We start from the raw sequence: 14662 nt of genomic DNA on the forward strand, positions 1-14662 counted from the left end.
GATTTTGATAAAAGCATGAGCCCTTTGGGGGCATCTAAATTTTTCGAAGGAATGGAATTTATGGATGCTTCAAAGATGGGTTTGGGCCAAAATTATGGTCCAAGTTGATTATGCAAAAATTGCTACATGCTCGTGCGTGCGCTCCGCCCCGCCCGAATTGTCCCCCAAAAAAATTAAAATTTAGTACATTTTCATGATTATGGGCCTTTTGGGATGGACTTTTTGGCCTTTTTGACTTTTGTGAGAGAAAAAATGTAATGATTATGAGTTAGATGTAATATTTTGTCTTATTGGGCTAAAAACCTATTTTATTTTTTTGTGGCTAAAATAACCCCAAACCCAACCCAACCCAACCCAACCCAACCCAAGTTGCCAAACGAAGGCAAAGTGAAAAACTATGTTAGTGTTCAGAAGTCTTTCTCTCTCCTTAGAGTAAGTGTCAATTTATCTATTCAAAATAAAAAAAATAAATAAATAAAACCTAATTAGATTGAGATGAGAGTGAGATTTGAACATGAGATCTTAAGCTTAACAAAGAATATTCTACCACATAAGTAATACATAATATTAAATTAATATTTTTTTATTTCTATTTATTTAAATCAAGACGCATCACTAGTTTGGTTAAATTAATTAATAAGGACAAAACAAACTAATTTAGTCAATAAGATAAAATATCATATCCAAATCATAAATATTTTATTTTTTCTATCACAACCATCAAATGAAATACAAAAATTTCAAAATTTATCTCAAACATAAGTTTTTTTAGCTAGGCTACAATAGTCCAAAAGTCGAAAAGCTAAAAAGTTAGGCTAAATTAGCTCATCCCAAACGAGGGCTTATTGTAAATAGAAATTTTTGTGTTTAGATCGTTGATTGTTGGTTAAAATAGCTAATAAAGACAAAACAAAATTTAAAATAAATAATAACACAAAATATTATATCTTACACATTAATTAATTATTTTTTCTCTCACAGCCATCTATTATAAAAAAATTCACTTTCCAAACATAATTTTTTTGGAAAATGAGTTGGACCCTTTTAAGGAGGCACCCCTTTTAACTGTCTCTTTCTCTGATTGGTCAGTTTTTCTTTTTCTTTTTCTTTTTTTCCTTCTCCTCTAATCACCACCCGCTACGTGTGTATAGGGGTAGTGGGGGTGATGATTGGAGGGGGTCTCGATCACTTCTCAATTTTTTTTCATATCATAAAATAGCCAAATAATAAAAAAGAATCAACTAAAATAACCACTATTCCAAATGAGGGATGAGAAAGATGGGCTGCAAACATGACCCAGAATATAGCAAGGACACGTCCGACTTGAAGTTGGCCAGCAAAGGCAAGACAGTTTGTTTCAGTGGTTTGGTCTGCAAATAGTTTGATGTCTCTCTCTTTACACACTGAGAAGTGTGTGAATAATAAATAGAAAAAAAAAATTTATGTAAAATTTATATAAAAAAAACTTTATAAAAATATATAGTAATATCATTATTATAAATAAATTTATTTTTAATAATTTTTTATTTTAAAATAAAAAATTCACAATGAATCACATCATTATATATAAAAATTTTATATAAATTTTTTGTTTGTTTTAAATTATTATAAAAAATATTATATTAAAAATATAAATTTCATATTCAAAAACTATATTGAGCCATTCAAACTTTATGGACTTCATGTCAAGGTGTATACACGAACAACACAATCAAACAAATCCTTGAAACTATTGGAGTGATGGCCTAATGGTGAAGTCATCCCTCTCCACAGGCATGATCCAAGTTCTAATTCTTGGGGAGGTGACTCTGTTGCTTTGCAGCTGGTTCTTTATGGAGATCTCGCCTTGTATTTCAATCAAAATCTGGACTCGTTTGTAGTGTATAGTTGAGTTCTATCGGTACCTCGGTGGTGAGTCCCTTCCTATGGGCTGAGTCAAATCAGACTGGCAACCGATTATCCCGAGGTCTGTGCCCACGGATACATTAATGACACCTCAAACCATCTTTTTTTTTTCTTTTTTTTATCTGGTTCAAAAAAAAAAAAGAAAAAAAGAAAAGACCTTGCGGTCCACGTATAATATTAGTGTTTCACATGTGCTATGTATATGTTGTGTTTATAATTATCTGTATATCTATGAATTGCGATTTTAAATGTCATCTATATATTTTTTTTCTTTTCCTTTTTTTTGCACACAAAAAAAGGAATATAACAAATGCATCATATTTTCAATCAATTATTTTATATTTGCTTTTATTCAAAATTTAAATATAACGTATGGGCAAAATTTATAACTAAATTAAGAAAAATTTTATTCCTGACGACATTTTTTTTTTACTTTTATATAAATACTTAAAAAAATAAACATGAAAAAGGTAGTCAATATAATATTATACATTAAGTAAAAAATACGGTTAGCAATTATGCTTACGTAGATTTGCTATAGTTTTAATTTCAAATTAAAGGGGGGGGGGGGTTGCATTTACGCTCAAGTCCTAATTTATGAACTAATACTCCATTAATTCTTAACTAAGATTTATTGAACCTTCACGTCCCATTAAATTTTTAATAGTTAGAATTGCCCTTCAAACAATGATCGTTCATCATTTACGATTATCTATAAAGGAACATAATAATTTTACATTTATTTTAATTTTCAAAACTTTAAAATATCAACTTTCAAATTGAATATGTATATATATATATATATATATGTGTGTGCAAAAAAAAAAAAGAAGCTAATGTTTGTTTTGAAAAAATTGAAAAAAGTGAATATTTTTTGTGTAAAACTGAAAGTTTTATGCCTATAAAGGAGCATGATGATGGAACATTGATGTGCAAAACTAAAAAAAATAAATAAATAACTTTAAAAATAAAAAAACTAATAATGTTCTCAGTTTTAAAATTAGAAAAAACTGATAATGTTCTCTGTTTTATTGGATAGCTGTATCAAACTAATAAGTAGAAGGGCAAAAACGTTTAATCTCATACTCTCTCTTTTTTTTTTTTGTGAAACAATTATCTAAAACAATACTATGCAAAATTGATAATGTTCTTAGTTTTAAAAATTCAGTTTTACTAAATAGAACTTATTGATTCAAAAAATCTTAAATAGGACCTGAGCTACTATAACATTTATAAATAGGACTTTTAGGTAATTAACTAAAAAAAAACTATTTTAAAAGCATTTTATTTAGTTAGTACCAAATAGAATTTTCGTAGGAAAAAGGAAAGTTTGAAAATTTTATTACAAATTTTTAAATGTCTATTGTTAAACATTCTATTCTACTTGCTTGTTTGTTTGCTTGCTTGTTTTGGAAGTTTTAATCTTTGATCTTTGCTCCATTCATTGTATTGTTTTATTTATTTTTCTTCTTCTTATTTTTTTTCATAGTGCATCTCCGAGTGTATTAGTGAAAACATCATACACTTAAAATGCACAAAATTACAATATATAGGAAAAAAAAAAAAGAAGGTAAGTAATTGCCCAAAAACTAAAACTACATTAAGAAAAAAACAAAAAATAAAATTATTTGAAATAGAAAATGATTTATTTATTTATTTATTTAAAAAAAAACTTTTAAAGAAAAAAAATAAAACTATATAAAAAAAAAAGTACGGAAACCAAACATAAAATATAATACAAAAAATAAAGAAATTATAGGATTTTAAAAAAGTAAGACTCACAAATAAATTTTGTAAAATATTGTCTATTCATATACTTTTTATGTATATTTTTTGTACTTCTAATCTCGAGAATGACATTGAAATAATCTGTACTTCTTGCATTAGGTCCATCTATTAGTTTTAGCAAACACAGAATGAAAGTAACATTCAATGATGATATAGATGCACACCTGACGTTTTAATTGGAGATATAACTAGATAAATCACCATAGAAGGGGAAGGCAGCCTTATTTTTTTATCACAACAATTACATAACTCAGTATATAATTTTAATATCTCTCATTCTTCCACACGTCCAATTCTCTATCAATATTAGAATGAATGCATGCACCAAAAAGGGAAACATTTGAGAAGATAAAAAGATGTGATTTAAGACCTTTCAATTTCTGAATTTTATTAATTAATAGTTATTAGGCTTTAATGGTCAAGTTTTTAATATTTGTTAGCCATTAAAATTGAGCTCTTTGGTTTCATTTATATTCACTTAATAATTTGAGAGTAGACACGTGTCAAGCCTTTATACGAACACTTGACATATTTTTTTGAGCATTATTAATGAAATGCACAATGTATTTTTCTTTTTTCTTTTCTTTTCTTTTTTTTTTTTTTTTGCAATTGTAACCTATTATTTTTTAATAAGAATTTATATTTGTTTTAGATTTTTTTTAATATACAAATTATTATTTTTCAAATTTTTTGTAAAAAATAATTTAACAATCTCATCACTAACCATAGTGTGTGAGAAAAAGTTGAAAAAGGTGAAGCAGTAGGTATGAGAAAAGTTAAAAAGGCTTGTGAGTTGAGAGAAGTCAATAAATGCTGAGGGTTTTTTTTCTTTTTTTGAAATCAAAAAATTAGAAAATTAAGATTGAGATATTAGAGCTCTCACAAGACTTGTGCGTTAGAAACCCCTTTTTCCTTATATAATATATAGATAATTAGAAAATTAGTGTAAGATCTCTCTTCCATTTTTAGTAATGGAAGAGATCCATAATATTATTTTGTGATGTCTAAGGTCCCTCAACCCTACACTATATTTCACAGAGAAATTTAACTCGTTCAAATCAAATCTCATTTCTTTCTCTCTCTCTTTCCCTCTCTCTTCTCTCGCTTCAACGTCGTCACAAAGCTCGCTCTCCGATGCGACCCATAATTCGTCAGCCTAGATGACAATGCCCTGATTCTTTTGTCGCTCCGCTACGTTAACCTCACGCGCCTCAAGCTCCGTAGTTGCTCAAGCTCACCGATATTGGCGTGGCTGTTTTAGCCAAGAACTACAAGGGTTTAAAAAAGTTCTCGTGTAGATCTTGCATGATTGAAGTCAGAGGCATGAACGTAGTGCCTGATCACTATTCCTCTCTCAAAGAGCTCTCCATTGAGCGCCTCCATGGCATCAACGACGACAGAGGCGTAGCCGCCGCCGCAGAGCCTACTAGCCCGGGCGTCGCCACTTCGTCTCTAAAAACCATATGCCTCAAGGAGCTCTACAATGGATAGTGCTTTGGACCGCTCATCATTGGAGCGAAGAATCTGAAAACTTTGAAATTGTTGAGGTTCCAGTGAAAATATGTTCCAGAGATAGCCCACTCCATGATCGGTCATCCATGGTGTTCAGGCACTACTACTTTCTAATCAGTCGAAAGATGACGAGGATGAATGTGGGATGCTATGGCCATCCACGATATTTGGACCTACTTGTGATGGAATGGATGTAGTGACGACAGAATATAAGCTACCAGAGCTCCAACTTAATGATTTGATTGTGTTCTACAACATGGGCGCCTATTCAGCCTTTACATGAGCCAAATTCAATGGCTTCGATATATAATCCAGTGACTCTCTCTCTCTCTCTCTCTCTCTCTATATATATATATATATATATGTATATTGGTTGTTGTTGTTGCTTATTTAGGTGATCGATTTGTGTATTGCACATTGTGATTGGGAAGGCAATCTAGAGAAAATTCAGAGAAAATCTCTAGACTAGAATTCAGAGAATTTCTCTGGCCTTCCTAGATCTAAAAAATTTCTTCATCCTTTCCAGATCTGGGAAAGCTAGAGAAATTCTCTGGATATATGTATATTGGTTGTTGTTGTTGCTTATTTGGATGATCGATTTATGTATTGCACATAGTGATTGAGAAAGATAGATAAATTTTCTAATTTGAACTCAGAAAAATTCTTGCAAAAATCAGAGAAATTCTTTGAAAATCTAGAGAAAATCTCTAGACTAGAATCTACAGAATTTCTCTGGTCGCTGGCCTTCCCATAATTTCTCTAGAAAGAAATTCCCTGATTTTGAGAGAAATTCTCTAGGAAGTGCAGAGAAATTCTTTAAATCGAATTTTTTTTGAATCGATTTTAGAGGTTTTAAACATTATAAAAATATTAAATATCTTTTATGTTATAAAATTTTAATATCAATGACCTTAAAAAAAAAATCATAATTTATATTATATTATGTTTTGTTTTTTTTTTTTTAATAATTTCATAATTTATACTATGCTTCGTTGAATGTTTTCACTTTTTTTTTTTTTTTTAATTGGTTCCCGATGTTATTCATTGGTAGTAGCAAAAGAGAAAGCACTCCCATGTGCTGTTTGGCGGGTGGTTTCACGATTATTTGCTTCTTTTCTTTTTTGTAAATAATTTATAAGGATATTTTAAGAAGAAAAAAAAAATAGTCAAACACTTTCGGTATTTTAAAATGATTTAGATTTAGATTTAGATTTTTAGATTTAGATTTAGATAATTTCTAGTTTATTTAAAAATTTCAGAAAAGAAATTCTCTAAATAAACTAAACATGTTTTTATTTTTTAATTTTTGATTTTTTTAATAAATGAAATTAAGGGGTCGTTTGGTTTTTATTTTGGACTAAAAAATCACAAAATAATAAAAAAAGTAAAAAAATCACAAAAGAACAAAATAAGCAAAAAGACAAAAAAAATAAACAATTTTAAAGCCAAAAAGTTAAATAAAAATATCAAACGATTAAAAAAGTTACAGGCTAAAAAATTTTAAAAAATTAAAAAATTAACGAAAAAAATCATTATCAAACGAGCATTCAAACAACAATTTTATCAACTACCATTAAATTGATTTTACATTATTTCATCTGCCCATTTATTTGCTGCCTTGTCAGAAGTCAATAGCGAATGGACATTTTGATATTTTGGCCTTGATGTTGATTTGATATTTTGGCCTTGATATTGTATTTTTTTTCTTTTTTTTATTGAATGTCATGTTATTAGTGATCTTTTTAGAATTTTAAAATTAATGATCTCTATCATTGTTGTTTGAAAATACATTGGACAGTACCATTGAATCAAGGTGGGGTCCACTTTAGGGTCATTTTAATTCAATTCGTAAAAGTTATCAAGTATATTGGTTTTATTTGGTTTGTTTTTCAAAAAAAAATTTGAAATTTTTTTTTATAAATAAATTTTCAAGAGTAATTAAATTAAATAAATTTTTTTAAAAAAAATCTCAAAATTTTATTTGGTTACCTACTTTTCAAAATCACTCTCTCTCATAAAAATCAAATCAATCACTTTTTTTAAAACTTTCTCTCCAAAACAATTTTCCAAAATTATTTCTGAAAAAAGACAAATCAAACAAGTTTTCGTACCTTTTATCTCAAAAATTACTCTACAAACACAAACCAAACATTGTAAAATGTTATATTAATTATATATTGATAGTCATTTAATTAATTTATATTTGTTCTTTTAATTTATTTTTAAAATTATAAAAAACAACTGCAAGCTGATCAAATAATTATCGATATTTGATTAACGTAATTTTTTAAAGAATGATATATTTGAAGAATTGTACACATTAAATAATTTAGATCAGTAGGAGAAGCTTGAAATCGTACTCACCACAACCCAACAATACCATCTAATTTGATTCTGGATTGAAAGAAACTGTTACCCAATAATAATACGTGCAGCATTGGTTGGCCATTAATTTTGCTGTTGATTTTAGTGATATGATTTGCTTTTTCAAATTTGTTGCGTAAAAATAAAAAATAAAATAAAGTTCACTTTATAAACTTTTTTTTTTCTACATTTAATGATATATAAGTGATGGTTCATATCCTCTAGGCAAGCCGCAGAAGATTGAATAGGGTTCCTCATTGAACACCAACAAAGAAGCCTAAAAAATGTGATTTATTAAACACTGCCAATCAGAACTGAATTTTCCATTTGCAATTGTAATTGTGATAATCATTGGATGAGATTCTAAACCTGAAGATATTGTTGCAGTGGTGGCCATAGAGTCTTCAATTTGGCCTTGCGTTATGCCTTGGGTTTGGAGTTAGTGTGTTTAGGGAGAAAGTGTGAAGTTACAACGGAGGTTGGGTGACTCGAGAGAGAAGGGAAATCGGAAGAAGAGCAGTGGTTTAATTAGTTTTCGTAAGTAATTGATTTACGGCTTATCTTTGAATAATTTAATTTTATAAGTCATATGATTAGTTGATAATTAAAAAAAAAAATATGAGACAGAGTATTACTTTAAATATCCTAATTAATTATCACATCATTAGGCTTAAAAAATGAGTCTAATTTTTGGGATTGAATATCAATGCTCATAGAAAATTTATGTAAAAAATTGATCAAACATTGATGGTTATATGTTTAAATCATATTTATTTTTAAAAAATGTATGATAATTATTATTTCAATAATAACTATTCATTTTTGTAATACAAATATAATTCAAACGCATATTTATCAATATTCGATTATTTTAATTTTTTTAATGAATATTCTATTTAACGAATACTAAAAGGTGAATAGTTTGAATCATAGAGGTCGGCTCTAAAATTAGCTCACCAATTCCAAATTTGTATAAAAAAAAGAAATGTTAGAGATCTAAAATAAATTATTCAATCTGTTCTAAAATATTAGTCTCTTATTCTATTTTTCATTGTCTCAAAATATTAGTCCATTTAACATGAATTTTTTATTTTTTCATTCTTTTAAATTTATTAATTATGACAATTGATGTTCTAAATGAAAGGTAGTTTTAAAAAATTAATCAGCTTGTTTGGTTTTGGTTTTCAGAAAACACTTTTAAGAAAATTTTATTTTTTTATTTTTCGTTTTTTTTTTCAATGAATTTTTTTAATATTTTAAGCAATTTTTTTAATTATTAGACACACCTAATATAAATACATTTAAAAAGTATAATATTTGTAAAAAAATCGTTAAAAAATTCACTAAATACCAAAAATACAAAAAAAAAACTAAAATTCAATACATTTTTTATATTTTTGTGTATTTATTAATTTTTAAAAATATTTTTTCACAAATATCTTACTATTTAGATACATCCAAGTAAAGTACATTTAAAAAAGTAAAAAAATTGCTTAAAATTTTAAAAATATTCACTAAATCCAAAAAAAATGAAAAATAAAAAATTCAATTTTTAAAAAATTAAAACCAAATACAGTGAATATTTTTGAATTGTAGCAATTGCACTATTAAAAAAAATTATATTCTCTAAAAAAGGCTATTATTTTAAAAAGGAAAAAATATTAAATTTTCTACGGAATTTTCTACGAAAAAATATTAAATTTTAAAAAGGAATATTCACTTAAATTATAAAATATTTGATAATTCAATTGGTTGCTAGCATGGTTCTATAAATATTACTCGACTTGGTTCCAAACTTATTCCACAACCCATTGAATTGTTGAGGCAACTATAGTAGATATGGAGCTCTTCTTCCTCTCCCTCCTCTGCCTCTTTCTTCTCTTTCTCTTACTCCCACTGAGCTTGCACTTCCTCTTCTACAAATCCAACTCCAAAAACCTCACTCTCCCGCCGGGCTCCACCGGGTGGCCGTTGATCGGCGAGACCCTCGAGTTCCTGGCCACCGGCTGGAGAGGTCACCCGGAAAAATTCGTATTAGACCGCATATCCAAGTACTCATCCTACGCCTTCAAGACAAATCTTCTAGGCTCCCCAACAGTCGTGTTCGCCGGTGCAGCCGGTAACAAGTTCTTATTCTCCAACGAGAACAGGCTCGTCCAAGCATGGTGGCCTAGCTCCGTCGACAAAATCTTCCCATCCTCAACCCAAACCTCTTCTAAACAAGAAGCAATCATTCTCAGAAAAATGCTCCCAAACTTCCTCAAACCCGAAGCTTTACAACAATATATTGGTGTCATGGATACCATTTCACAGCGACACTTCGATTCCGATTGGGTTGGCAGCGAAGTGGTGGTTTTCCCTCTCACCAAGCGATACACATTTTGGTTGGCTTGTCGCTTGTTTATCAACATCGATGATCCGAACCACGTCGCTAAATTCGCCCATCCTTTTGGGATTTTGGCTGCTGGAATTTTTTCCATCCCTATTGATTTGCCTGGAACACCGCTCCGGCGAGCTATCAAGGCCTCGGAGTTTATTAGGAAGGAGCTTTTGGCGATTATTAAGCAGGGAAAGGTTGATTTGGGAGATGGAAAGGCTTCGCTGACACAAGATATATTGTCACATATGCTTGTGACGAGTGATGAAAATGGAAATTTCATGAAAGAGGCTGAGATTGCTAATAAAATCTTGAGTTTGTTGATTGGTGGCCACGACACTGCTAGCTCCGTCTGCGCTTCCGTTGTCATGTTTCTTGCGGAGCTTCCTCATGTTTATCAACGAGTGTACGAGGGTACGTATCTATGCATGCATATTTATTCTATTCTATAAGCACGTACAGTTTTGGATTCTCTCGGGCACTTTTTTAATACCACAATTCAATGTTGGTTTATTGTCACCCAGGTCAAATAGGTTATTTTAGTAATTTTTTTAATTTTTTATAAAAAGATATTCTAAAAAATAAAACAAGTGAAATAATAATTTATAGTGATTTTTTTGACTAAAACTGAAAGTTGCCAAATGAGACCTTATTTGTGGCCTTTGAATTACTTGCTACATGATATTATGAAGAACAACAATGATTCATCCCCCCTTTTCCTCCCACCCCCTTTGACCCCCTCTCTCTCTCATTGGTTACATTTCTTTTTTCTTTTTCTTTTTTTTCCTGTTCCTCCAATCACCACCCGCCACGTGGCAAAGGGGGGGTGAGGGGGTGACCCCCAAAAGGGGGTCCCAAGCATTATTCTATGAAGAAAGTGTTAATGGTGTTCTAAATATCAGCCGATACTTATTAATATTTGAGATCTCTAATACTCGTTATATATTTATTGGTATATTGGTTGATACAGTCCGATATTTTTAGTCATATCACTAATAGCCATACGTTATCCAATATTGCTATTTAGAAAAAGAAATAAATAAATAAGTAGACTATTTTTGAAATCATACTTGCTAGTTAAAGTACCTGAAATTTGAAATCTTAAAGTGATAAGGATAAATTTTAACATATATAGTCCAAAATGACCTTATAATCCAAAAAATCTTAATCTTTTTTGTTGTATCTCTTCTAATGTTGTTTCTCTCTTCTGTGAGCTTTTACATTATTTAAGTGATTTCAAAATTTAAAATTTAATAATTTTTTATTACATCTTTAGAATCCTATTTGAAATTTCATTGACCTACGTAAAATTTCACTAAATTAAAATTTCACCGGCTAACCAAAATTTTACCATTGACTTGGTCATCAAAATTTTATTGACCAACCAAAATCTCACTATTTTAGACTGATTAGGTCAACGAAATTTTACTGACCAACCAAAATTTTATTGACCTATCTTAGGTTAGTAAAATTTCATCACCTTTTCTTTTTATAATTTTGTATTCATCATGCATCTTATTTCATAGATCTTAATGAAATGATTTCAAAATTACAAAAAACACTACAAGAAAATGCATTTTTGGCGACTAAAGTTTTAGTCGCCAAAAGTAAGATTTTTAGTCGCCGAAGCCTTTTCCCGACTAAATATTTTGGTCGCTAGATTTGTCGCGGGAAAACGGTCGGGGAAGGTTTTGGCGACTAAAAAAAATTTAGTTGCCAAAAGTCCTATAAATGGCTACTAATGTTTTAGTAGGGAAAAGTATGAGGTATTGGCGACTAAATATTTTTTAGTAGCCAAAAGTCATAAATTGGCGACTAAATATTTAGTCGCCAAAAGTTTTCAAATAAAATTAATTTTTATTTTCAGCGACGCCCAAAGTATCATTTATTATTAGCTACTAAATATTTAGTCGCCAAAAAAAATTAATTTTCATTTTTTTTTTAGCTACTAAACTATTTAGTCACCTAAAGCCTCATATATTTTTTACTACTAAATTTTTAGTCGCCAAAAAATCTTTAGTTTGTTTTTGGCTACTAAATTTTTAGTAGCCAACAAGTTTTATTTTGTTTTTTGGCTACTAAACATTTAGTCACAAAAAAAAAAAAAAAAAAAAAACTAGATCAAAAGTTATAAAATTTTCAAACTTTAAATGAGTTAAAAAAAGTAATAGGTGGTATTTGAAGGGGTGTAATGGGGTTATTTTTCTCACTGTATGTTTTGGAGAACCTATACTAATATAGACAATTATGTTGTCATTATCTTTCTAAACAAATATTATTAGGGATCTAAAAAAAAAAATCTCTATTATTTAAAGAGAAATATAATTTAATTATATATCTATTAATCTCCAACAGCTTAATTTTTACGTGAATAATCTACTTGAGTAACTAAATTAATTGCAAATGATTGCATGATTTTGCATTGTTGTGAACAGAGCAAATGGAAATTGCGAAATCAAAAGCTCCAGGGGAATTGTTGAACTGGGATGATATTAAGAAGATGAAGTATTCATGGAATGTAGCGTGTGAAGTGATGAGACTTGCACCACCCCTCCAAGGAACTTTTAGAGAAGCAATGACAGATTTCATGTACAATGGTTTCTCAATTCCAAAAGGGTGTAAGGTAATAACCAAAATTTCATATATAATTATGAGATTTGAATTTCTCCAGTCTAGATCTGGATCAGAGAGGTGTTGTTTGGGCCAATGGGACCCACTACAGGACTCGTTTAGATTCAAACCGTTCATTTTTTAAGACTCTTCTTCGTATACATCACATAAAAAAATTAAGTCGATCCGATAATTATTCCATCTTTATTTTATTTGTTTGCCTCTAGTCTAGATCTGGACTAGATTATTTGTATTATGTACTTGTTTGAAATTGTAAGCTACGTAATAACTTCACCTTGTCATTTTCATTTTATTTTTCTTCTTTCATTTTGAAATCATCAGTTATATTGGAGTGCGAACTCGACACATAAAAATTCAGAATTCTTCTTCGAGCCACACAAGTTTGACCCATCAAGGTTTGAGGGATCTGGACCCGTACCTTACACATATGTGCCTTTTGGAGGAGGACCAAGAATGTGCCCAGGAAAAGAGTATGCTAGATTGGAAATACTAGTGTTCATGCATAATCTGGTAAAGAGGTTCAAGTGGGAGAAAGTAATTCCCAATGAGAAGATTGTTTTCGATCCCATGCCTAATCCTGAAAAAGGCCTTCCGATTCGCCTTTTCCCTCACAAAGCTTAAATTGGCTCTAGATTGTTAATGAATAATGCTATATGTATCAATTAGTGTACTAACTAGTATACCAATTGATGATGTGATATATTTTAAAATATTTTTTGTATTTGTAATTTGTAAAATGAGTGGGATGAATAATAATAATAATTTCTCACTCGCTCAAATATGTATTTATTGTAAGTATTTTATCCTCAAGTATCTGTGTATGTCACTGTGGTTAGGAGGTATAACCAATAATTAATTCCTATGTATTGATGCAAAAGTTGTGGCTATGAACTAATTCGATTTGTGTTTTTCATACAAGGAATAATTTGACTGGACATGAAGATAGAATTCTAGAATGTACATCAGGAATTGTGTATGTACGTGAAGCATTTGCTTGTCAAAAGTACTCTATTATTTATTTGGAATTACATTTTGTTAAAAATATGGTTAATAGGCGTGGAGGCCCTTTTTGCCTTAAACTAATTAATCGAGAGTTTAACGGAGAAATGAGTCGCATCGATCTATATCTACCAAAAAAAAAAAAAAAAAATCAATAATACCACCTCATATCACTTTTTTTATTTTTCTATATTTTTCTTCATAAAAAAATTAAAAAATTATTAAAATAGCATGTATCCTTCAAAAATCACCTCTGTAATAGGAGGTTTCTTCCACCCCTAAGCCTATCCAAAACTATAGTTGAGTTGTTTATTGACCACGGTTGATCTTTGCTTCATGGCCAAGTTCATCTTTCCAAATGTACCAATATCTTCTGTTTCACCAAGTGGCTATGCTATATAAGCATTGGGTGGGCCAATTTTACATGCGTTGATTAATGGAAAATTTATCAATAAATTTCATATTAAGAAATGGTGATTCATTTAGTTCTAAGAATTTTTGTATAGATCAATTAATCCTATTGATGATGAAAAGATATATGTATTATATTATTTAAAAATTAGATTTACGATAATATCCTTATTTATATTATGTTTCCTTCTCTTTTTTTCTTTTATGCTAGAAAGGTAAGGTACAGTAAAGATTTAATATAACTGTCACGACCCGAACCTACTCCTAAAGATTTAAGTCATGACCGGCCAGTAATCCTTGATTACCTTTGGCCTCTATAACAAAATCAAATTGTATAATTATAAATGGGGTTTAACGGAAGCTGTAACAAAATAAGAATAATTCCATTGAGTAGTGCTTACATTACAAATCTCACAAATAATTTAAATTCAATCTTCATACTTAAATATATTTTCAACAAACTTCAACTCGTTTTACACAATATCATTACACAAAAAAAAGTTCTCAAATAACAACGACCAAAAAAAAAAAAAGGCTGACAAGCTTGGCTCCGCTTGAGACCAAGTAACACCCCATCACGATGCACTTCACATAGGCTTCTCAAAAAAGGTGGACTCCTAAAGTGTCTTTAAACTTGACGATCCACATGCTCACTTACATATATATAAGTAGGGG

General features: G+C 29.7%; 1 protein-coding gene across 1 annotated transcript; it reads left to right on the forward strand.

The window, feature by feature from the left end:
* The first annotated feature begins 9374 nt into the window (after positions 1-9374).
* On the forward strand, positions 9375-13478 carry LOC114285170 (beta-amyrin 28-monooxygenase). Its single transcript, XM_028228188.2, has 3 exons — positions 9375-10360; positions 12382-12569; positions 12899-13478. Exons 1-3 carry the CDS (start codon positions 9409-9411, stop codon positions 13196-13198), a joined length of 1440 nt encoding a protein of 479 aa, XP_028083989.2. The 5' UTR covers positions 9375-9408; the 3' UTR covers positions 13199-13478.
* The last annotated feature ends 1184 nt before the right edge of the window (positions 13479-14662 follow it).

This window comes from Camellia sinensis, chromosome 9 (assembly GCF_055761805.1).
Source record: "Camellia sinensis isolate YWXY chromosome 9, ASM5576180v1, whole genome shotgun sequence".
In the NCBI taxonomy this organism is placed as follows: Eukaryota; Viridiplantae; Streptophyta; class Magnoliopsida; order Ericales; family Theaceae; genus Camellia; species Camellia sinensis.

Excerpts from the sequence above, each read along its gene's own strand:
- LOC114285170 (XM_028228188.2), top strand. The coding sequence starts at position 9,409 with ATGGAGCTCTTCTTCCTCTCCCTCCTCTGCCTCTTTCTTCTCTTTCTC. Across the intron at positions 10,361-12,381 it reads TTATCAACGAGTGTACGAGG|AGCAAATGGAAATTGCGAAA; the intron begins GTACGTATCTAT and ends TGTTGTGAACAG. Across the intron at positions 12,570-12,898 it reads CAATTCCAAAAGGGTGTAAG|TTATATTGGAGTGCGAACTC; the intron begins GTAATAACCAAA and ends TGAAATCATCAG.